The 25,331-nt window shown below is 38.3% G+C and overlaps 1 protein-coding gene across 2 annotated transcripts in view; it reads right to left on the reverse strand.

Moving 5' to 3' along the window:
• Positions 1 to 25,331, reverse strand: part of HOMER1 (homer scaffold protein 1) — a 90,369-nt gene that overhangs the window by 55,679 nt on the left and 9,359 nt on the right. For both annotated transcript variants that reach the window (XM_065663090.1, XM_065663089.1), the window contains exons 2-3: positions 10,469 to 10,625; positions 4,546 to 4,677 (exon numbers count right to left, since the gene is read on the reverse strand). In XM_065663090.1, coding sequence (XP_065519162.1) covers positions 4,546 to 4,677; positions 10,469 to 10,625 — 289 coding nt within the window. The remainder of the gene's footprint in view (positions 1 to 4,545; positions 4,678 to 10,468; positions 10,626 to 25,331) is intronic.

A 25,331-nucleotide genomic window follows, 5' to 3' on the forward strand; every position in this document is an offset into this window, starting at 1 on the left:
TGAAAATTATGATGTAATGAAGTTTGATCTGTTGCTCATAATGTTAAAAAAACTCACCTCAGACATGGCTAATAAGTGATAAGCTGCCTTACACACATGCTTTCAGATTTAGGTTTTACTCACTTCCTGAAAATAAATGAGCTGGTTTGAAGCCTACTGTGGTCATTATTACCCTAGAGTTTTCAAAGGCTTCATTCTTTCATGACTGAAATACTGATTTTTTTCCCAGATTTTAACAGCATTTATAATTTCAATAGCTGTTTAGGGAAGCAGCAACAGGAATATTGAGTCAAGTTCATTTCTCAATTGCTTATTCGTATCAATCAAGTTAAAGAACAGATTCACTGAACTAAACACTTGTATATACTAACTTCAAGAATTGCATACTGAACTGCCATATGAAGCTTGATTTCTATGGTGCTGGTACCTCTTCCAATAAATAGCTAAATCAGCCATTTGGAAAAATATTCACCCTTAAACTGAGAGATTAAATCACTTTATTAAGAATGGGGGTTAATTTCTCTGGCTAGAGGAAAGTTTTGCTTCATAGATCTTAGCTTGATACTACACTAATTGCTATAATAGCCAAGCGTTAGTTTTTGTTTCTTACTGCTTTTATACATAACATTATCTTCTTATGATCAGCTTAAGACTGAAATGATTCTGCAAAACTACTGGAAGCTTCACAAACAGCTTCTAAAACTCCCTAGCAGCAGTATACAAAGAAACTCATTTGCACTCAAAGTATTTAGAAGGCACGAAGGCTACCCTTTATGTGACTCAGTCTTCCCAGTTTTCTTCAATCAGAACTTCACTTGCCATGCAAGACCTAAAGAACCTTATTGTCTTTAAACTTCTGGTAGGCTATTAGTATTTGAGGAAATACAATTTCTCTCCATTTGTATGCTACATTTCACCTGGCAGGTTATTTAAAAGCATGCATTTCCTCGAAGTCCAATCCAGCATCAAAAAACGTCTCAGAACAGATGATAAAATTGGCAACAGATCACCAGATGATACTTATTTAGAGACTTGTACATCGACCTCAAAATCTGATGGGTAACCTATCCGTTAAATCAGCTTTAAGACCAGAGGACTGATGAATGGAAAACATGATGCTGAGGTTTAGAATAAATGGCTGAATACAGACAAGGCAGTAAATATGATCTTCTGTATCACAATGGTAGAAACTGTAAAAAAATACTTAAGACAGATAGATACTGTTCTAAGAACAGCCAACATGACTAATGTAGTGGAAATTTCCACAAATTTACTGGAACTCCTTGAGACAGCCAGGCGATGTATAATAGCAATCTCTTGATAAAATTCCTGAATAATGAAGACGAGATCTCACAGTATGAAAGGAAAAATTTTCTGGAGGATCAGTATTTTAAGGAAAAGATAACAAATTGTACAGGGAGATTACAGGATGCCCTTACAGCTATTTATAATGGCATTTTTCCTGTTTAGCATATTCTTAAATTATAAAGAATAAATCAGATCAACTAATTCAAAGGGGAAAGACAGACAGCAAACCTGAAAAGAGTATTTCTTATTATACATCAATATACTATCAAAAGCAGAGACTTATATTCTCAATGACAAAGTCTTCTCATTTTTTTCTGAAAATCACGGGATAGTCTGTTCCTCCTACTGCACAGCAAAGAACTCTGTTACAAACCCTGTGAAAGGAATATTCTTCAACACAGAAAACACATTTCATCACAGACTGCTGATGGAACAATCTGTAGGTGAATTTTTGGTCTAACTTATTGAGAAAAGGTCTAATGAAAATAAATCAATTTCATATAAAACCAGTATACAATAAAATTAAATATCTGAGTGCCATTATTTTTCTATCAGATAATCTCACTCCGCTAATTATCAATCACAATAATTGCACAAAAAGAGGTTATCACTGTTGCACCCTACCCTAGTAATTAGTGTAGGAGGACAAAAGCACATGAACCAGAAGTGAATATCCAGTTTATTCCATCTGCTCTGATTATTTGCTTCATTAAAATGTTGGAATCAGTCACAGACTAAACAAACTTTTTTTTTTTTATTGCAGGCTGTCTTTTGCTCCCTGGAACTTGAAATATTGTATTGGGGCACAGAGACACTGCTGCAAAACAAATTGCATACAACAAGGTTGCTCACTTAAGGGTTCTGGTAAATCAAATACAGAAAAGAAGTTAAGGCAACTTTCAGAAGCAAGCTGTTTCAGAACAAATCCATTAATACAGTTTATTTGTTAACCCTGTTATTAATATCCTGTAGTGCCTTCAGCCCTAAATTAGATTTCATATTCTACAGTGCTAGGTGTACCAAAGCGTGCTCTGGTAAACCTGACTGATGCCACTGCACAGAAATAAGTTTACAATCTGAGCAGAGAGACAAGACAAGAAAAAGAATACAGGTAAGATTTTTCTAAAGCTACACAGCAGATCCAGGGTTTCCAATTCAGCTTTTCTGATTCCAAGACCAACATATCTACCAGCTCCAGTGACCGTAAAGAAGTTTCCTTTCTCCCATCAAATATGGTTTTTAATTTTAAAATAACACAAAAAGTTTTATCTTTATGAATTCTAGTAGTAACAATCAGGAATTTCAATTCACACGAGTACTGAGATATCATAATATACTTAGGCATCTCATTAAGATACAACAGAACAGGAACAGTGTGCTGAAAAGGTCTTGAAGATTCATTACCATAAGCTCCAAAATAGGTCTGTGACTTGGCATTTTTCTCCACAGACTTGTGTATTCTTTGTAAAACACAGCAATCTGAGTAACTGCTAATCAAAAGTGCATTTAGGATAAAATATTTACTGTAGCTTTTCAGGTATTTTTTTCAAGAGCAATATAGTTTTAAGCCAAAGCCATACTTAAAACTCTAAGACACCCATTTGAAGGCAGTATAGAATAGGACTGTAATTAAGAAGACAGGCAGAACCACATGGGGAGAACAAGAAGAGTCAAGAAAAGGACAGATAAAAAACCAAAAATATTTTCACTGGCAAGGATAACCTAGTGTTTAAAGTCAGTCAAACACAGTGTGCATGACTACCTTACAATACTTTGCCTCCAAAGCAGCATTCTGTGGTAAAGGAAAACAAGTTAGTCAACGGAATAAGGTAAACTAAATTAGACTTTATGCTAAATCCATTGAAATACTGAGAAATGTTATTACTACACTGGCAAGCAAGTGCCTCTAGGACATACAAACCAATGTACGTGACAAAGTTTCCAAGTTCACTGATGCAATGACAGGCACACAAAAGCACACATGGTTAGTATCATACAAAATTTCCTGTATTTGTGTTACTTTGTGGAAATGAAAGCTATCTGATTCTGAAAGGAAAAAAAATCTTACAAGTTTAATACTTGTCCAAAAGAAGTATATGTATTGGTTCTTATTTTAAGGTTTTTCTAACAGGTTTATGCTTATCCATGGTTAGTGACAATTTCTCAAAAGGACAGGTATGAATTTTCATTTGGGTGGGGTTTGGTTTGGGTGGGCTTTTTGTTGCTTTGTTGGGGTTTTTTTGTTTTGTTCCGTGATGGGTTTTTTGGTTGGATTTTTTTGTTTTGGTTTCTTTTTATATAACAAGCCAACCACTATTTCTTACTTAAATCTGTACTATGCCTTCCTTTTATGAGACTTGAGTTTCCAGACCTTTTGTATATTTCAAAGATGAAAATTCTCTGCTAAATATAGAGAAATGTTCCTAAACTGAACTGAAACTCCTCATCTGGAGAAAAACTGACACCAGCTTGTACAGGTTTCTAGACTCACCTACTGCAGTAGTATTAATAGCACTAGGTATTGTGGAAAGGGTGCTCTGAGGAACTATAACATCAGTTTGAGAAACAGGGGTTACTCCTTTGCTTGGAATAAGTACCTCCCCTCTGCACAAGTAGAGCAGAAAAAAAACCATCACGGATGGCACAGAGTTTCTTTGGTAAGCATTCCAACTTTTGCATTCCAGTAAGAAAATGTAATTTTCTTTTACACTGAATATATTTCACACTAGCTTTATTTTAAGCCTGCAGATGTTCAAATATCTGTAATTTAATGCACTACATAGTAGGAAAGTGAATGTGGCTTAAAAGACAAAAATGCATCTGAAGACTACTAGCATTTTATTTCCATAGGAGCTCTAAATATAGAAGAAAAAGCTAAACTGTTTAGTCCTTTGAATTCTGTCATGAAAAACTGTAATGGAAAAACAATTTCAGAAAAAAAGAGATATATAACAAATCAGTAATTAGGAAGAGTTAACAATACACGTTGTGTTGGCTTACATCTCCCACCTTCCCTCCATCAATTAAAAGAAAACTTGCAGGCATCACACTTCGTCTTGTCTTTTTACACTACAGGAATCAATACAGACCAATTTTTGTAAATTATTTTTTAATAACAACAGTAAAATTATTTTTAAATAACAACAGTAGTGAGCACTGACTCAATATACACTGAGCAGGAATCAAGTATTCTTAAGCTGCCTGACTAGCTTAACAGTTGCCACTGGTCATACTTACTTTTGAAAGATGATGTTCAGATGAAAATCCCAAGCCATAGACCGTATTCGCCCTGCTGTCTGCCCACTGACCAAACTTCTGGGATGTTTTAGTAAATGTCATGTTGGGGGTGATGGTGCTATTTATTATTGCCTGAAAAAATAGTAACGGTTGTAAGAGAGAGGTTTTTTATTTTTTCATTCAAACACTACTTAAAATTGAAAAAGCCAACACTGTAGTCAAGTATCTGTGTATACTGAATGAGACACACACTGTGAACTAAGGGAGTAGTTTTCTAATTCAATGACAGCTAAAATTACAAAAATGTATTTTTACATACATTCTGTAAAAGCAGCAAAAGCTGGGGGGGGGGGCACCTGTTTGCAACTGCAAGCAGTCATATAACAGCAGGTCTAAAGGAAGAGCTTTAAAGCATCTGCATAAGCTAATGAGATCAGAAAAGAACTGGCAAAGTCCATTTTTATCTCACAAGTGTATTTCTTTGTATACTAAGGAAACACCTCTCAAGCTGCAGTGTAAGTGGCACTGTTGCATTCCCCCACCCCCTCTGCATATGCAGTGCTCACTGGAAAATATATAATAAAACAATGAGGACAATTTCTTTTTAAGTTTCTGTACTAAAAGAACCTGGTTTTCCTTTATATACACACAGGCATGCCTAACAGTGATAGCAACTATAGAAGAAGAGCTGCTGTTAGAATCATTTTTCTTCTCTAGTTCTTGTTTTATACAGGATGGCAGAAGAACATCCTCCAGCATACACCTTCTGCTAACATAAACAAAATAGGCAACTACTAGATGATACGCTGGTTCCACTAAAAGCAGCTGAAGTTTTACCACAGATTTCAACAGTATTTCCATCACATTAAAGTTTGGAGAAGTGTTCAAGGCCAGGCTGGATGGGGCATGGAGCAACCTGGTCTAGTGGAAGGATTCCCTGCCCATTGCAGAGGGTTGGAACTACACTATCTTCAAGGTTCCTTCCAACCCAAATCATTCTAGGATGCTGTGGTATACTATTCTAAATCTACAACATAGAACTGTCCAGCTGACTTAAATTATGTCAGCATACAGTCTGGTGGAAGCCCAGAACAGAGCTGTGCAAATTCACTTAATGCTCCACCTCTCTTGCTGTAGCAGCTGTCAGCAGTAACGTGCTGGAAATCAAATATCCTGTGGACAGTGTATAAAATAGTATTCCTCCCAACTCAAGCTCTAGCTATATTGTCTAGTTTGCTTAAGCCCTAGGTTCCATCCATTGCTAATTAATTTGAATATGCATTAAGATTTCACTGTGTGCATTATGTCATGGATGTAACTTCCTTAACGCAGAAGATGACTTTGAGGTTAGGGACTTAAGACCTCCAAGCAACAGGCACGTTGCAAGCTTGCAGGACTAGCATTTGCTGCAGTGACAATGGCGTATCTGGTTGCAAATTAAAAAACAATGGAGTGAGAAACCCTGGAGAACCAACCAGCTTTTAGCTGAGACTGGTCACTGCTTCAAGCTGACCACATGACTGGCTGCACAAAAGAGAACCCAAAGCAAGCTGCCTTGACCAGAATGGGCTGTATGTTTTGACAGCAGTCTACATTTAGGCTGGGTTACTTGCTTCAACGACTGTCAACTTGCTTCCTTGCAATGGAGAAAGGCTGGGAAAAAAAAAAAAAACCACCTTTTTAAAAATAGTTGTAGTAGTTAATGAGAGAGAGTTGCTGTGATTCTTTCCTTTATTTTCCAGGACAGAAAAACCAGGAGGCTCCACTCCAGCAGACAATATTAGCCCGAAGACAGCAAGTTTCTCACTGGGAAAACTAAATTCAGATCCCAGTGATATAAAAAAAAGTATTTTTTCATTAGACTTACTAATTCCACAAAGAAATAAGGCTTTAAATCCTCTCTGAGTTAAAAGCATTAGTACGCTGGATCTCTCATGTGCTAAACTAATTATGCTTTTAAAAAGAGCAATTCTATAGCATACTACAGATACTGTCAGTTTCAGCTACTTCTAGAAAATTCTAGGTATGAACCCTTCATATCTTCATCTTAAATATTAAACATTTATTTTTAAAATTAAAATTTAAAGCTAAGCCTGTCTTGCCTACTCAAATAGGTACTACTTTAACTGTTCTCCTCTATGCCAGATTTCACTGTACAGTTACCAGGATAACAACTGCCAAATATTTCATCAACTTTGAAGAACATTATTAGTATAAATGCACAAGAACATCTTTAAACCAGAACAGAGTCAATCTGACAGGCAGACATTTAGCTTTTGAAGAAAACTGATTTTGTTATCTTTAGATTTTGTTGGAATTATAAAACAGTTTTCATGTTTTCCTTTCATATTAGTTTAGCTATGAGAAAATAGGGCATGTGTCTCAGCTGTTCATTTTACTGACTGCAAACTCAACAGCTGCAAGATATACAAGGGTGGTAAAATATGATTTTTATCTTGTGCTAAAATTGATAGTGTTGATAATTAAGACACACAGTATTTTTTTTTTACTTCTTCAAAGGAAGACCACTGAAGACCTGTGCATACAGGCCTTACTTAAAGCCTGTATTTAGCATTAAACAGGTTATCTCTTTAACGAGTGACTGGTTTATTTTACAACAGTCACTAAAATGCAAAGATCATCAACTGCAGTAACACTGATGGGAGATTTGACTCAGAAATCATATACACAAAGCTCATGGAACCTACAGACTGGAAAACTTCTCTTTTACAGAATTTTCTCTTGCTTTAGATGGGCACACATTATTAGGGTTTTTGTCCTACCTTGCATCTGTGAAAAAATTACCAGAGCCATTAACTAATACTGCATGAACCACATTACTCAATCTTCTTTCTTTTCTGAGTGACTGCCTGAGACTGAACGAAAGAGACAGCGGGATTCTGGGAATAATGCTACTGTCTGTCTGCAGCATTACTGGGGAAATAATGGAAGCTTCCTTCCATCACCTAGTAGGAGTACTAAACCACATTTTTCCAAGGAGCTATGAAATGACTATGTAATTAAGGAGAACTGAAAGCCTTAGCAACAGCTTAATGCTGTCATGTCATATTGTATAAGAAATTTTACTTTTCAGGCTTTCTCTTGATTCCTGGAGTGGTGGGAGAAGAAGGCTGCATGGCCCTGAATGCTATTAGATTTTTTGTATCAGGAGCTCCCTGCTATGGGCAAAAGGGATTCACATATTCTGTGCGACTATAAAATTTGGCATGTACACTGAACAATTTATGGTTCTGGAAAATTTTCTGGAGGGAGTCAAGTCAGAGGGAGCTGCATCTTTTCCTGTGAAATGTATTTTAAGAGAAGACTGTAGCATCAGAAAACGTTATACAGAATGCATTAAAAATAAGCAGAACTTCTATTGGACCTGTCCTGTCTGAATCTTGTTCACAAACCCACTGATATGGAGTAAGGAAAAAAACTCTCTCAAAATACACCAAAGACCCCCACAAACAAATTCAAATGGAAATCTGCAATGTACAATAGCATCTTTCAGAGGTAACTAAAGATCATGTCTTAAAAATGTCCCATTTTCAATAAGAGATTTAATAACTTTCAGACAACTAGTAGGGAACTTAAATTTAGTCCAGCAATCCTACTGAAACCCACTCACCTAAAGAGAGAGAAGGGTGTGGGAAAGAAATAGGATTATCACTCAAATCCAAAGTATCTCTCAAACTTTCCTTACTGCAGTGTAACTGAACACTCTGCGAGTTCCCATCGCTTCCTGACTTAATGTACAGCACCTGCACTGCTGTAACTGAGCAGCCACATTGATGCCATTCTCTCCACCACACAGACCCCCACAGGGTACTTACTGTAAATGCCATTAGCACCAAGGTATACAATAAAACATGGTTGGACCTATTCCCTCCAAAGAAGGGGCATGACAGCTTCAAAACCCAGTATGGGTCGACACGAGTTTTTGGCCACTGGTAATGTCTATTTGAAGCATTTTCGATGTAAAATTTGTCTCTCAAAGAGCCCGCAAAAGCATCTTTATTAAGTTTCATTTCAAAACTTAAAATGGGGAATTAAATTGTATAGCTTATGTCTGCCCAAATAAAAATATAAGGCATTGCAAGCTCAGATGCCAACAGTGTTACTGGCACCCAGCTGTATGCCATGTAAAAGAGACACTTGTCTAGATGTACTCCTATCTTAGAAGTGCTTTATCTTTACATTTAGCCCTTTGTACATACTATATTGTATATGTGCAGACATGTTAAAAAAATATGGGGTTTCAATAAAGAAAAAGAACAAAAATCATCTCAGAATTATGCTTAAAACCACCTTAAAATTCTTCCATGGGTCCCCCTGCTATATATCTGTGTGTTTCAGAGCAGTGTTGTGTTGTCTGAAACAGTGGGTCTTTCTTAATCTTGACTGGGATCATAGACCTTAGTCAGACATCCAACACTTGGATGAAAACATTATTAGGACTGCAGCAATCACAGAGAGAGTAAATAAAAGTGATAGCATTACCAGTATACCTCGCCAACAGTACTGTAATTGTAAAGGAAATGATGCAGTAGATAAAAAGAACAAACAAGTAGATGAACAATTGCTTGACAATTTAACTCAGTAGCCGCTTTGCAGGAGTTGCAGCATTGGTCAAAGGTAGAGGAACCCCAGTGGGTACCAGAATCAGGATTTTGTAAACTGCGTATCAGTTAAGGTACTACAGATTACCACTGGTAGTCTTGATTTCTTGATTTGGAGCATTTAGCTCCAATCCCAAAAAGTCACACAAAGTCACACAAAGATATTGCAAAAAGTCACACAAAGGTATTTTAATTATTTGACAGAACTAAAAGACTCATTTGAAGGAAGACTGGGAAGGGAAGAAATAAACTAAGATTTAAATTCGGAAGAATGATGGCAGGCTGTGATACTAGAGTCTTAGTCATTTAAAGTAGTATCATATAGAGATCTTTGACTATGCAATCTACTTCTATATACTCCTTTATGCCTCATTTAAAATAGCAATACTCTGGATATTTTTGAAAACAACTTTCAATAAACAGCCACAAAATCTCTGTGAATATTGCTATGCTCTAATGAAGTATTTCACTCCAAACAACATGAACTGATGCATCTCCAGATGTTGCAAATAAAAGTCTCCTGAAAGGATTACAACTTTTGATTATATTCTGTGTATCTTCAATGCCCCTTATTGCAGAGCTTTTCTGATACGCTGTTTGTAAAGTTACTGGTTTTATACCTGCTTGGGATAGAAACCAAGGAATAGTCACATATTTTCTCCATGTCAAATTAATTTCCTAGACAAGGTTTCTCATGTCAACAGCTCAAGATATTATTCTTCCTGATTTAAAAAAAAAAAGAAAAGAAAACAGAAAATAAAAACTTTCCCCCCCAAACACAAGCTGAAACCAACTGAGTTTTAGTAAAAGCTTACCACGGAGAGCTTTATTAGGAAGGAATCCTCACATTCTCTACAGCACAAATTGGAAGATTACATAACAAAGGATTTACTAAGTGATTATGGGCACCAAGCAGATGTCCTTCATAATGCTGAAGGCAGTGATATTGATAGAACATTGAATGTAGGGATGAAAGGAGATGAAAACAGGTTTTTGTAACCCTACTTGTACTTTCCAGTGCATCTCACAGGGAATGTCTTTTTAGACTGCCCATAATATTAATTTAGTAACTGGTCATCCCTTAAATTCAGCAGATATACCAAAGCAAATATGAACACATGGAAAATAGCATTTTCAAATAAACACTCAGAACATGCAATGAAGCAATGTTACCATTTTAATATCAGTAATCTGTTACTCAGATAATGACAGCGCATTTGAAAAGATACATGAAGAACATCAGTCTAGAAAATAAATTAAAAAATTGATGAAGCAAACAAGTTTTCAGAAATTAAACTTACCTTTGCGCCATCCAAACTGATTATCCTGTAGACATTCCTTGTGCTGTCATAGAAGTAGGACACAGTAACAGCATGCTTGCTGGTGGGAACCCAGTTCTTCTTAGTGTTTGGGTCAATCTGGAAGACATGAGCTCGGGTGCTGAAGATAGGTTGTTCCCTGAAGGATAAAGTGAAAGTAATGAATCTGATTTGTACATAATATCATTGCACACGAGTTATCAGAGAGTTGTGCCCACTGGGATGTCCACATTTCATTTTGCATGTTAATTTCTTTCCTAAGAGTATCTGTATGTGTTGCTTGCTGCATACAGTAAGTAACTACATTTACATATGCAAGCAAACAAAGCCTTCTAACACAAAATTCAGCACCCAGCTGTACAGTCAGATAAAGACAGACATCTCTAATACAGATTCAGCCCTTTTCCATCATCTTTCCCAACCCTTCGTCCTCCATATCTATACCTTTAAACTAACTGGCACTAAAGTTACATCATTACAGTGCAAAAGGTGGATGACTTTAAACCCCTATCTTCTCTAAAATCTTGTAATATTCTATTATTCTAATCAATTTTAGGGCATAATCTGAAACTAAACTGTCCAATTCAATGCAATTACTCTAAAACTAACATTAATTATGGCCAGGAACATGTGTTGTGAAACCCTCGCTCTTCAGATCTTCACAACCTGAACATTTTCATAGCAACACTAAGTACGCGTAACATACATAGTACAAAGTTAACTGCTTAGCAAATTAAACTGCCTACCATACTTTAGAATTTACAACATTACAGAAATCTACAAATACTTTAGCGTAACTGAAATGGTTTTCAGTTTAAATTTAGCTACATTTTAGAGACAAAGGGATTGCTGTAATCTTCCAAGAATGCTGCTATCAAACCCAAAGATACTAAGTACCGGAACTTTGATTTAACTTTTTAGTGTTTTGGACTCTGTTTTCTCCATTTCCAGGATGTAAAGAAATTCTCCTTGACATTATTTCCAGTTCTGGTGTCCTCAGCATAAAAAGGACATGGAACTGCTGGAACAAGTCCAGAGGAGGGCCACGAGGATGATCAGGGCACTGGAGCACCTCCCGTATGAAGACAGGCTGAGAAAGTTGGGGCTGTTCAGCCTGGAGAAGAGAAGGCTGAGTGGAGACCTCATAGCAGCCTTCCAGTACCTGAAGGGGGCCTATAGGGATGCTGGGGATTGACTCTTTATTAGGCACTGTTGTGACTGGACAAAGGGTAATGGGTTCAAACTTAAACAGGGTAAGTTTAGGTGAGATATAAGGAGGAAATTCTTTCCTGTGGGGGTGGTGAGGCACTGGAACAGGTTGCCCAAAGAAGTGGTAAATGCTCCATCCCTGGCAGTGTTCAAGGCCAGCTTGGACAGAGGCTTGGGTGGCATGGTTTAGCTTGAGGTGTCCCTGCCCATGGCAGCGGAGTTGGAACTTGATGATCTTGGGTCCTTTCCAACCCTAACTAGTCTATGATACAATTATTTTTTCAGTTAAACTTTAGTTGTTGTCTTCAATATAAACACATTTTTGCATTTACCTCCCAATTAAACATACCCAAATCTGACACTCAATTCTGTCACAGTACAGTACATCACACTACTGGGTGTAACATACCATAGGTTAGGATTTCAACATGTAAAAGGTAGGAGGAAACTATGCAACTAAAATGAGCGGGAGTGTCAATAAAGGCTTATTTTTCAGCCCCGAGTTGCTGCTTTCCTGAACTGTCAGGACAAAAATCTTCCATAGCCACAGCTAAACATCCTCAATGTGTTTGATGAGATGGCCTCATATCCCTGTTGATTCCTCAGCAGTGTTGCTCAAAGATAAGCCAGAGCACTTTGCAGAGCATATTTAGGGATCAAGCACAGACATTATAGTAAAGGTATGGAACAGCAAAAATTGAGCTTACTTACACTTTTTCAATTGTTTCTGATAAGACTAGATTTAGTTTTTTCTTTCAATGTTTTAACTGAAACTATTGTTTTGGTGAATGGCAAGCTGTCTACACTCAGAAAAAAACAGAGCTCTCTTTGTTAAGCTAGTTGCATAAATCGTGATTTTGCCTGATTACTGGAGTAATTAAGGTTTTTTCCTAACAAAGATGCTAAACTTCAGATGCCTGTAGAATTAGACCAACGCTTTGACACTTGATGATGAACATCTGATTATTTCTGTGAACAAATGGAAGTTATGCACCTTATGTCTACAGACTAAATGCTTTACAGAATCAGTCACTGATGTGCCACTCAAGTGCTTTGAAGCCACTGTACAATTAGGCCATCTGTACTTTCCTGTGGCAACATACTATAGAGATACTTACATTTTAGATTCACTAAAACAGTCATAAACAAAAGGTAATATATAAAACATATACAAGATTTGTAACTTCAGCTAATCAATCTCTACTCAAGCGTTTTGTTCTTCCATTATCCACAAAGGAGATGATGCCCTCCTGTTCTGAAAGTTTCAACTAATTCAGATGAAGTAATATTAGTTACAGGAGTATTAGTATTAGTTAAATAAGCAAGTAGTTCCCTTTTGCCTTGCAAAGTACTCAGACCATATATATAAAAAAATTATATTGTATTTTATAAAATATATATACATTAAAAAAATTTACTTTTGCCTATAGAGTTCAGAGAGAAGCAAGAGAACAGCTTTAAATAAGAAAAAAAAAATCCTGTAAAAAAACAATCTTATCAGTTTTGTACCCTTCCCTCTTCACTCCTCCTTTTTTGAGTTTTCTCTTGTTGTTCTTTCATTACCAGAAACTATTTAGTATTCATTAAAGACACTAATAGGTACTAAGACAAGAACTCTTTTCTAATTACATAGAGAGTAATTATTTTTTTTCCAGAAATGTCCTGATGCTGAACAAAACGAATAGAAACTAACAAGAATGCCATAGTAACTTAGTTTGACTATTAGAAATGTCTGCTCAGGCGTGGCAGAAACATTAAGGCTAATACACTGCTGCTCTTCACAGGCCTAAACTGCAACATTAGAGTGGTCAAACACAAACTAAAGAGAAGTAAATGCTATGTCCTCCTGGACTTGAGTGGCAATGTGAGAACTAAAGAAGCATGGTAAGTACCACTTAGCAGGTAGAGTCACAAGAGTTTTTTTCATCACTGATACAGAAATACATTCATTGACATATGATCAGTCCTAGGATAGGCTTACAAGAAAAACCTACCTATTCTTTGACATGTCTGGTACTTCAACGCTACTGCTGAAGACCTCCTTCCTCTTACTTCTTTCCCCACACTACTGTTTACCATGACTCCAAGTTATTTTCATTGCCATATCTACAAATTCTCAAGGCTTGGATTCTATTGCTTCAGTTACTGTAAAAACTGTAAGGCCACTGAAAAGAAGGTAAGAACTTCAACATTAGTTGATGTTCCTACTTGCCTCCCCTAATGGTGTGTCAATGATGCTAAAAAAACTTCTAAAAAATTACGCACACATCCTGCCATTCCCCCGCATTCTGTGCTAAACTGACATGGTTTTGGTAGGAAGGGTGCCGCACTGTATGGGAGCAGGTCAGCTATTTTCCCCAACCAGCAGGACAAAAGGGGAAAAGTAGGTCCAGTGTGATGGGGTCCTCCTACTTTGCTCAGCTTTGATAGCTATAAAGTATCTACTGAGTACAAACACTGAGTCCATGAGAATGAGCATTTATGTCAATCATTTCAGCAACTTCTATTTCCCTGGTATGGATCTTAAAAGCTCCAAGGTGCATTATCCAGACTTACTGGTTTTGATGCTCCTGGAGTACAAATACAAGACTGTTTCCGAGTCAAGCTCAACAAAATGTGCCTTGGAGGTGTTCTGTTGCTTTTGCAAACTGAAAACGGAGCAAGATCCCATCCTTCAGATTTCAGACTCAATTTCAGAGGAAGATGATGCCCTGTTCACTAAAAAACAGGACAACATCCCTGTTCTCAGAAATGGAGTACAGCTACACTCCACTTTCCCTGTCCACAGTGCAGGCTAGACTTAAAAAGCGTTCTGCCCTCAGCCCATTTACAAGCCACGGGCACAGTAAACCCTGCCACATGCCAGCCTGCATGCTCAGCACACACACTCTGCCAGTCCTAAGGACTCCAAATGTTCTCAGCAGGCATCACATACCTGTTTTTAAAGGTGGTAATTCTGCACAGCAAGTTCTGAGCTTCTGTAGTATTTGCCATTCAAGGTAACTTCCCGTATCAGCCAACATGAATCCCCTTCATGATCTCTCAGGCATTTGCTGATTATCCTCAGATTTAGGACAGAATCACAGAATCACAGAATCACAGAATCCCAAGGGTTGGAAGGGACCTCAAAAGATCATCTAGTCCAACCCCCCTGCAAGAGCAGGGTAACCTACAGTACATCACACAGGAACTTGTCCAGGCGGGCCTTGAATATCTCCAGTGTAGGAGACTCCACAACCCCCCTGGGCAGCCTGTTCCAGTGCTCTGTCACTCTTACAGTAAAGAAGTTCTTCCTGATGTTAACGTGGAACTTCCTATGTTCCAGTTTACAGACCCTCCTGCTTTTTCACAGTGACAGCATACTAAGACTAGAGCTTTCTCCCAATGCCCTGCTATACTTTTAAAAAATACACTCTCTAGGTTGTTTTTAAAGCTCTAACAAGCTTTGGTTACTTTAAGCAGCTTGAGGAGGAGAGATATTTCTGAAAAGAAATACAGTGACTAACAGTGCAGCTGTAGTCGGAACTAATTTGTCAATATGGCATCCAAACACAGCCAATGATTTCTCAGAAGTCTGAACTAACAAGACCTGCAAATGCAGTTCAAAGCAACAGAAAGCCACAGAATTCTCCTTATTCCTGAAACTGCCATGAAGTCTGACCAACACTGTATACGGTACCTTGTGGGACAGTATTGCATAACATTGGTTTTATGTTGTATGGGAACTGTTCTGAAGTAAAATCTTTTTCTGGAGAGAAAGTGACTGACAACTGGCATCTTGAAATAAAAATTAAACTTATTAAGTACCTGAACAAAACACACTCAGCACACTTACAAAACGAGTACTTCATAAGATTTTGCTTTCCACATTACATACATTTAACGTCTCGAAGCAAGCTTTCAGATAGTAAAAAAATAAAAAAAAAAGGAAGTTACAATCAAGCAACAAGATCAAAACCTTTCCCATACCACCAGCAGTTTATCTATTTTTACATTTACATTTTTAGACCTACTTTTGCTACTGTATTTTGGGTTTAAGTCAGATTTACTCATGGTCCGCAAAAGCTTAGGAAGTCATTCCCAAGTTTTCTGTATTCAGTTAGAAGTTAACATACATATTTGCCTACTTGCCTGTTAAGTTCAGTGGCTTACTTCTCAGAAGATGTTCTATGGCTATGTAACACTGCACAGAGCACTGCCTTCAAGCTTTCTGCCAAGCTGTTTTGTTCCCACTGAACAATGAGCTTTTAGTATTCGATCTTTAGCCACTTCTAACTCGGCATACCATCACAAATTATGCCATCAATTTTTCAGTATTTGAAGGGAGAAAAAATTCCTCTGTGACTATTAGGAGCTGAACACTCGCTATTTCAACAAGCACTTATTTCCACCTGACTTTTTATTTTCATAAAACTCTCAGAAATCTATTATCTTTGAAATGTCAGTGTTCTTATAAAGACTAGCTGAAATTTCAGAGCTATGCAGACAGAAGGGGGGACAGTTGCACAGTATCTGCATACCTTAAAGCTCCAGGCTCTAAGGAAAAAAAAAATCTTAACATTTTACTGTGGGCTAAGAAATATATGCAAAACACATGTATATAGCTGGGTGCAAAGAATATAGTTTAATACAAGCTAGGCTAAATTTGATGCTATGAGGAGACAGAACTCTAATGAAGTCAGCAATTATAGACTTTCACTGGTAGAAAAATCATCTACTTATGCTTATTTGTACCAACAAATAGAAGTGTCTGTATGACACAGGAGGCAAGTCAGGAAAGCAGGTAACTTCAAAATATAGGGCAGAAAACATTTCTGAAGTAAATTCCTTCTGATAACATTTTGGCATATCCACTGATGTGCATGGCATCTTTATGAGCATGTCATTCTATAAAACAGTCTATTCAAGGGAAAAAATAAACCATTCTGTAGGTGCCAATCTCAGCTAAATGCTCAGGAAGCCCATACATAAGACCTTCCAGAGGAAGAAGAGAGAGAAGAAAGGCAGAGGAGTATCCTGCAAGCAGACACTGTAAGACAACTGTAGACAGCACTTAAAATTTATTGTCATCATATAAAATCACAAGAGCTAGGATTACCATACCTTGGGAAATAAGGCTCTTGCTATTAAACAAAACAAAAAACAAAACCCAAAACTCATGATTATGAAGAGCAATGAGAAAGTTCATTTAAACTCACTGCTCTTCTGCCAGAGCTTCCCATTCATAAGAGACCAGTGAAGGATATTGTTACCAGTAAACTTTATAATAGTAAAGAGCTTTTTCCACAGCACAGATTTAAAATTAATTGTAGCATTGCACAGAGACTACAGTCTCACAAATTCAGCAGCATCTAAACCATGGAAGCTGGCAGAGTTGCAAGCACAGGAGCCAGTGACGTGTTGTCCCTCAGGGATTGGTGTTGGGACCGGTCCTGCTCAACATCTCTGACAGCGACATGGACAGTGGGATTGAGCGCGCCCTTAGCAAGTTTGCCGATGACACCAAGCTGTGTGGTTCGGTTGATACGCTGGAGGGAAGGGATGCCATCCAGAGGGACCTTGACACGCTTGTGAGGTGGGCTGATGCCAACCTTATGAAGTTCAACCATGACAAGTGCAAGGTCCTACACCTGGGTCGGAGCAATCCCAGGCACAGCTACAGGTTGGGCAAAGAAGAGATTCAGAGCGGCCCTGCAGAGAAGGACTTGGGGTGTTGGTAGACAAAAGACCCAACAATTCTACAGAGGAGGGCCACAGAAATTATCAGAGGGACAGGACACCTCTCCTGGAAGGAAATGCTGGGAGAGTTGGGCTTGTTCAGCGAGAAGAAGAGAAAGCTCCACTAGCAGCCTGCTAGTACCTAAAGGGAGCTTATAAGAAAGATTGAGGCAGACTTTTTAGTTGAGTGCGTTGTGGCAGGGAAAGTGGTTTTAAACTAAAAAAGGGTAGATTTACATTTTTACTACAAGGGTGGTGAAATACTAGAACAGAGAGGTGCTAGATGCCCCATCACTGGAAGCATTCAAGGACAGGTTGGACAGTGCTCTAAGCAACCTGATCTAGTTGAATCATAGAATCAGCTAGGCTGGAAAAGATCTGTTCCTGCTCATTGCAGGGGGGCTGGACTAGATGATCTTTAAAGATCCATTCCAATCCAAACTATTCTATGATTCTGTGTCCCAAGCAGCAGAGCTGGCAGTGTGCGCTCACAGCCCAGAAAGACAACCATATCCTGGGCTGCATCAAAAGGAGCATGACCAGCAGGTCAAAGGATGTATCCTGCCCCTCTACTCTGCTCTCATGAGACGCCACTTGGAGTATTGTGTGCAGTTCTGGTGACCTCAACATAAAAAGGACATGGAACTGCTGGAACAAGTCCAGAGGAAGGCCACGAGGATGATCAGGGCACTGGAGCACCTCCCGTATGAAGATGGGCTGAGGAAGTTGGGGCTGTTCAGCCTGGAGAAGAGAAGGCTGCGTGGAGACCTCATAGCAGCCTTCCAGTATCTGAAGGGGGGCTATAAGAAGCTGGAGAAGGACTCTTCATCACGGACTATAGCGACAAGACAAGGGGTAATGGATTAAAACTTGAACAGGGGAAGTTTAGATTGGATATAAGGAGGAAGTTCTTTACTGTGAGGGTGGTGAGGCACTGGTGTGGGTTGCCCAAAGAAGCTGTGAATGTTCCATCCCCACTGTGTTCAAGGCCAGGCTGGACAGAGCCTTGGGCAATATGGTCTAGTGGAAGGCACCCCCCCCCATTGCAGGGGGGTTCAGAAACTAGATCATAAGGTCCTTTCCAACCAAAACCATTCTGATTCTGACATGCCCCTGATCACTGTTTTTACATACACACACATATATCCGCCTGAAAAATATTACAAAGTCTATTAATAATAAAGTTGGTCACTATTACAGTTAGCTTACTTTGAATCCGTCAAGAAAACAGATTCTGCCCTCAGTATCTTTCATTAACAACAGCCCACTGGCAGTCTTCCTTGGCCCTCACCATATCGCAAGGGACATACAAATGCACTAAGAAGCCAAGAATTGCCCTTTGTCTTATTCCATCTTTAGATGCCTAACATCAAGTGGGTAAGGCTTTAATGCATTAACTTCAAACTAATGAGATTCATGGAATAAATTATTTTGGTAGGTCAGCATTCACTGCAGATGTTTCAAATTTTTTCTTTTCTTGATTTCCACAGCAAATTTGAGATACCAGCAGAGAAGACTTAAGTGCATTCATTAGTCGCATTACTATTTCTCAGAATACAGTGAAAATCAAAATGACAGTGTCCTCTTGTTTTCCTTCAAGCAAGCAATGATCATATGCATCCATGATAGAGTGAAATCAGGTGGGTCTTACTTACTAGGTATGTTCAATGTGCAGATCAACAGCAAAACCTCACGTTTTGCTTTATCATGAACTGAAGAAAGCAAAAACTGAAACATGAAAATGTGTAACATTCTTCAGAGAAAGAGCAGGACACTGCACAGGGTTCTGCACTATAATTCGACTTAGATGTGTCAAAATTACACCTGTAGATCAGGCATTTCATCCTGCTGTTTAGGTAGTATCTCATTAGCTGCTTGTCCCAGCCATGCTTGGATGTCTGTTATAAGTCTGCCTCCTAACTGAACAGAACAGCTTGCAGCTTAGCACTGCTCTTTTCTGGGGCTCCCAAGAATGGTAAAGGCACTCCCATTGAGTTCTAACAAGCAAAGTCAACATGCCTTCAAAGTTCTGATTAAGAAAGAACACAAGGAATCACATTTGCCAGCTAATATGAAAACTCCTGTATTTGGAATAAAATAGATACTACTTAAAATTAAGGCTTCTAGTCTAGAGCAAGGGACAAAAAGCAACAAAACTCTTCAATTTTTGGTATAATGGCAAGGAACATGAAGCTGCTTGCACTAAGGGTAATGTTAACCTGATTAAAAACTAAAGGAAGAAAAACAGACAAACACTGGATTTGCTTTCACTTCTGTAACTCCATAGATTTTTAAGAAATGCCTGTTCCCCAATGCCTTCATCTATCATATGCTGCTCAAGTTCTGCAGGCAGGCAACCAGCCCAAGTGTTACAGGAAACACCTACACCAAGAATTTATCACTGACTATAAAAGTTCCTCCAATAGCTGCACAAAGGTCTCTCTAAGGTTTTCCTTTTTTGTCCTTCCACCTAACCTTCAAAAGCTCATTTTCAAACCATGACTCAAGTGAGAGCTTTGGGAGTCAGAGGAGATAACAAAAAGTGTATTACGAGCACTCAGCTTTATCTTCACACTTTTCACTTCAGTTTATTATGCCATTCCAGGGATATAAGCATCTTCAGAATTTTTCTACAAAAAGAAGTGACTATTCCTCTAAATCATGCAAGTAAGTGGACAAAGGTATCTCTGAACCTTTACCTTAAATTTGTTTTTAAATTAGAAGATTAGAGAAAACTAATGATCAGCTTGTAATGATGTAAGTGCAGCCAAACTATGTTAGGCTGAATTTTCAGTTAGATGTTTACCTATACTGAAAATATTGCATAATAATAGTAGTAAAAATTAATACAAAGTTACATTATATTCCTGGATTTTGCCCTGTCCAAAAATTCTTGTCAAAGAAGTCCACAGAGGACTTCTATCTTTACGTTAAGTTCAAGATCCATGGCTATGCCATGGCTATGCCATGGATCCACCAAGTCACTGAAAGTGACTAGATCCATCTAGTCACTGAAAGTGTTAACCAGAAGCAAAAAGAAAAACAACTTAATGTCAGGTTCTGTTATGTGAACAAAGAACCCTGGAATGACAGGCTAACAAGACACTTCTGAAAGTAGTCTAGATGTTAACATTTCTGCAACAACCCTCACACACAGTAAACTAAGCTAAGTTGCAGCTAGAATAAGAAAGGGGCAAGGAATGGTCTAAAAATACTAATTTCCTATCATTCTACAGCATGGAAAAGCAACTTTGCCACACTCACAACACAGAGAAATGAGAGGAATGAAGCCTACACAGCACAATGTAGTAAAGGAAGAAATAATGTCATTCATACCTGTCAGGAAAAAAGTTTAGAAAGGATCAAAACGTATTGATAACCAGATTTTTCTTTTTCATTTCCCTACTTTTTTGATATTCTCTGTATAGAGGTAAACTTTTTCTACAATCAACATCTACAATCAATGGAGTTGATGTAACAGTCATTTTAAGGGAGAACATAAAGCAGCTTAACTGTTCAGCTTAAACTTCTACTGTTATTTAGCACAGCAATTTAACTGCTCAATAAGTCATAACAATATGCATCATCAGTTTTCTTGAGTTTAAATAAATAGACATTTTCTAGACATGGTCCTCAGGGACACTATCTATAGCTTCAGTATCATTACAAGGTCTACAGTTTCAAAGGAAAAAACACACCAAACAAACAGAAACAAAAACCACCCAACAGAACAGAAACAAAGAAGACCCCTATAACAGCAGAACATGCATAGCTGTCCAAATACAGAAGCAGAGAGGGTGAGAGAACAAAGTTGCTCTGGGGTCTTGAGATGCTGCTGGTAAGCAAGAGTATAGTCTCTGCTCTACAAGCAGGCCCAGCAGTACTGTCCTTTCCAGAGACATGGAAGAGGAGGATGAGGAAGAAGGCTCCAGGTGGGACATGATTTCCTATCTACTGCAAACTCCAGAACTGAAGCCTGTTCCCATCCCATCTGTTTTCCTGGCCATGTCTCACGGGCACCCTTAAATTAGTTCATGGGCTCTTTGAGATCTGAACTTCAGTAGTTTCCTTTGCAAAACAATTTTCAGTTTGTGAGAAGGGCTGTTAATGCCATTCACAAATAACTAATTAGACTAATTGATGCTGAGTAAACAAGGTGAGAATTAAGCCAAATTGGATGAGGCCACTTAGGTGCTGTTGCTGAGGCACAGATGAATTAAAACAAAACACTGCAAGAACATGAAGACTCTTTGATGTTAATCATACTGTTTGGCAGGATACAAGGGTCATAAGACAGCAGTGGTAGAAGTGCCACACAGAGTAACACATTCAAACAATTGACAGACAAATTCCTTGCTTTGTTCCAAAATGAAAGCATGAGACTGTCCAAAAATTAACACCCTCTGTTGTAAATTTTGGTTAGATCAATTTAGTTGCTGTAATGAAATCCTTCAGCAGTGTTGATAAGTGTCACTGCACAGCTAGCACAGAAAAGAAGGAACCAAAAACAGAGGGTTGGCACGAAGACAAGCAGTCATGAAGAGCACTGAAATAATAAGTAGTAATTCTACATTAGCTTAAGTTCCCTAAAACACGGCAGAGTTCAATAAACATGTAAATGCAGTATTTTCTAATTTGACATTCAGCGTGATTTTGTGCACTCCATCAAGTCTCATCATTGCCTGTGACAAGAACGTCTGTTTTGATGGCTGTATTTCACAGGTATGAGCCGACAGAGACAAAGCTGGGGTATTTGACAAGGGAGAGAGATGAGAATTCTGGAACCTAAAAAAAAGCAATAGAAGGAAGACAAAAATCACAGAATTAATTCATCATGTGTTTCCACTGAGATAATCACCAATTATACAGTAAACACTGATGGTATTTAGATTTTTTTTATATTATTAAGTTCTATTTTTCCAATTATCTTTGAGAGGCAACACTCAACTAATACTAGTCATAATTTTGTGATTTTAAAGACAAGATCTCTCAGCAACTTGCTCACAACAAACAAGGAATACCTATCTTCTTTGTTTATTATGAGACACTTGGAATTCATTTTAAATTATTTTCTGTAGCAAAGTAAGGTTTCCTCACTCAGCACCAGAATCTTTAGCAACTCATCCTTCTAATGCTTCTTACCAGTCTTTTATCACTGTCTTTATTGGCTTCAAACTTCCATTTGCTTCCTTGTAGGTCCTCATACAGAAGTGATCACACCTCCTTAACGCTTTTCACCCCATCAACCAAGTCTACCCCACCTTTTTCTAGATTTCCAAATTAGTAATTTCAACATGCCTTTTATGAGCAAAAATGCTTTTAATTTTTGTGGGCCTGGCGCTAGTCACTCCTTTCATTAAAGCCCACAAACCCCTTATTTAACATTAAGAATTTGTCAGGTAACAGCCAGTTTTGACAGCTTTTACACTTAATTCTCAGAAGTAAACACCCTGAAATAAATCATTAGCACAACCTGCATGTTGACTGCAGACATCTCAAAAGCTGAAGTCATGCTTACACCAGCACCAGTGGAAGTATCAGAACTTATATATGGAGCAAGCAGAATGAACCAAACTGAATAAACATGCATTTCTTCACTATCCCCGTCAACTGATCTTCAAACAATTTGCAATCCCATCCAGACTGCTACAGCATGCAAAGTTTCAAAAAGAATCACTGGTCCACATCACAAGATGAGAACTGCATTATTTCATTTGTATCAAGGAACTGAATTAGACTCCCAGAAAGGTAAACAAATTAATTTTATATTCATAAGCAACAAATCAATTTGAATCATCCCACTAAACACTGCAGGAACTGTAAAGCCTCTTTAATTCATTGTGAGCATGCAACTACCATGCCAGCAAGTCCCTCCTTCTCATAACTTGCAGCCTAGTAAACACTATTGAATTTTGAAAGCAGTGGTTGCATGTGTATTGAGCTGTAACTGGAAGTGACAGATCTCAGTTTTCCTGACTGTTTACACCACACACGTGCCAAAAACATTGAGGCTCCTCCTAAAGCGGGACACCCAAACACCATTCCTCACAGCCCCTCTGCTCATCAGACCACCTACAGGCATTCCTAGGCCAGCTCCAAATCCCATTTCCCCCAGTGACATGCCTTGCACTTTTAGGCAACTTCCCACCTTAATGGTGAGATTCACAACAAGAATGCAAAGCACAATCCGTTTTCAAACGTATCAGTATGACCACACACTGTGCATGGAGCAAACAGCGATGCCCTGTACAGCCTTCTACAGAAGCTGAGGTGTAAATAGGTACACAGGTCTGTACAACAAATCTCAACAAAGGTATTGTGCCAAGTGCTGTGCCTTGGCGATGGGCCCCCACAGCTGGAGAGTAACGGCCATACCTGGTCTAGGCTGTCTCACTGATAAGCATCTCATAGGGAAGATGACTGTGCTGGAAATACAATGGCTGCATCAGTACTACCCTTGCGTATTGCTATCCAAATAATGTAAATAAACATTTCTTCACTGATGGCTCATGCACTTGCTTTGATTGCGCTGGTGGAGGCTGGTAAAGACAAATTATGTGTTAGTGTACAGTAATTAGATTATCAACCACTTTGCAAAGCGTACTTCAAAATATGGCTTATACTGTAGAAAGGCACCCACAATGACTGGAGCTCTAACCCCAAGATAGCAGGTACCTATCAGGGATTTACGTAGATGGACGTTACTTAACTTATTGGAAACATAATTACAGGGGGGAAAAAAAAAAAAAATCAGATCTCAGGAAACCAGTTAGCATTTTGACAAATTGAGCAGCAAAATGAATGCCATACAGTTTGTGCAGAGGTGCTGGCTCGAATGCCTGTGTGACAGAAAACTGGTATTTTCTTGCCTATTTCAATGGACTTGAAACTGCCTATATCAGAGGCCTATATTTAATAGTTCAATAAAATATTCAAGCAATAAATGCATGCTACTACTGTTACGAAGCATCTAATCAAAGACCTGGAATGAGTGCTTGTTAAAAGCTATTTAGTTTTTTCGGTATGACTTTTTTATCAACAGTAACAATTTTCTTTACATGGTACTGGAATGAACTGGTAGGGTTCAATGCATTCAAAACCTATGCACGAACCAAGAACTAAAAAACCTCGCTCACCCACTCCTTTGCATAAGTATCAGGATAGGTATTAAATGTAAGAAGTCAAGCCCTAATGTTTCTGTTTCCATGAAATAAACAGTGGCCAGAAACAAGCAGGTTTATTTGCAATGCAAGAATTCTGTAAGTAGCTAAGCCAGTTTTAAAGAAAGCTGTACTTAAAAACATTTCACTCATGCACGCTAAACATAGACATGGTTCAGTCTTCCCAAACTGACGTGCACTTAGGTGCTCACCAGTTTACTTCCAAAAGAGGTTAACTGAAGCATCAAATACAAGTCCATGTAGCAGAACCTACCATTTCCCATTGTAATAGGTTTTGTGTTCAGAAACAGAATACATACCAGGATATACAGCTGCTTAACTTAGTGAACAGAATGCCTCAAGCAGTAAATACTAATACCATACTTAACTGCATGAAAATGTCAGTGTTCACAAGCAAATGAAGAGGAACAGTTCTTCAGGAAGAAGAACAGCATACATACAAGACAAAATCATTTAAAGCAAAACTTTGTATCTGCCAATTGAACTTTGAAGCATCAGTTTTAACTGTTACTTAACTGGCTCCATGTGAAGTTTGATCATGACCACTAATTTTCCGAACATTTAGTATATAAGCGGATTAGATTGTAAGCATAATGGCATCTGAAACCAGAATTCTTGCCATTCTTCTAATGGCCTTCATTAAGGTGCCAGGTGACATAAGCAGATCACCATGCCTGTCAAGTGTCAATGAAGAAGATTAACTGCTCTTGTGCTGCTATGGTTAGTGATATTTCTCA

Source organism: Lathamus discolor, chromosome Z (assembly GCF_037157495.1).
Source record: "Lathamus discolor isolate bLatDis1 chromosome Z, bLatDis1.hap1, whole genome shotgun sequence".
Lineage (NCBI taxonomy): Eukaryota > Metazoa > Chordata > Aves > Psittaciformes > Psittacidae > Lathamus > Lathamus discolor.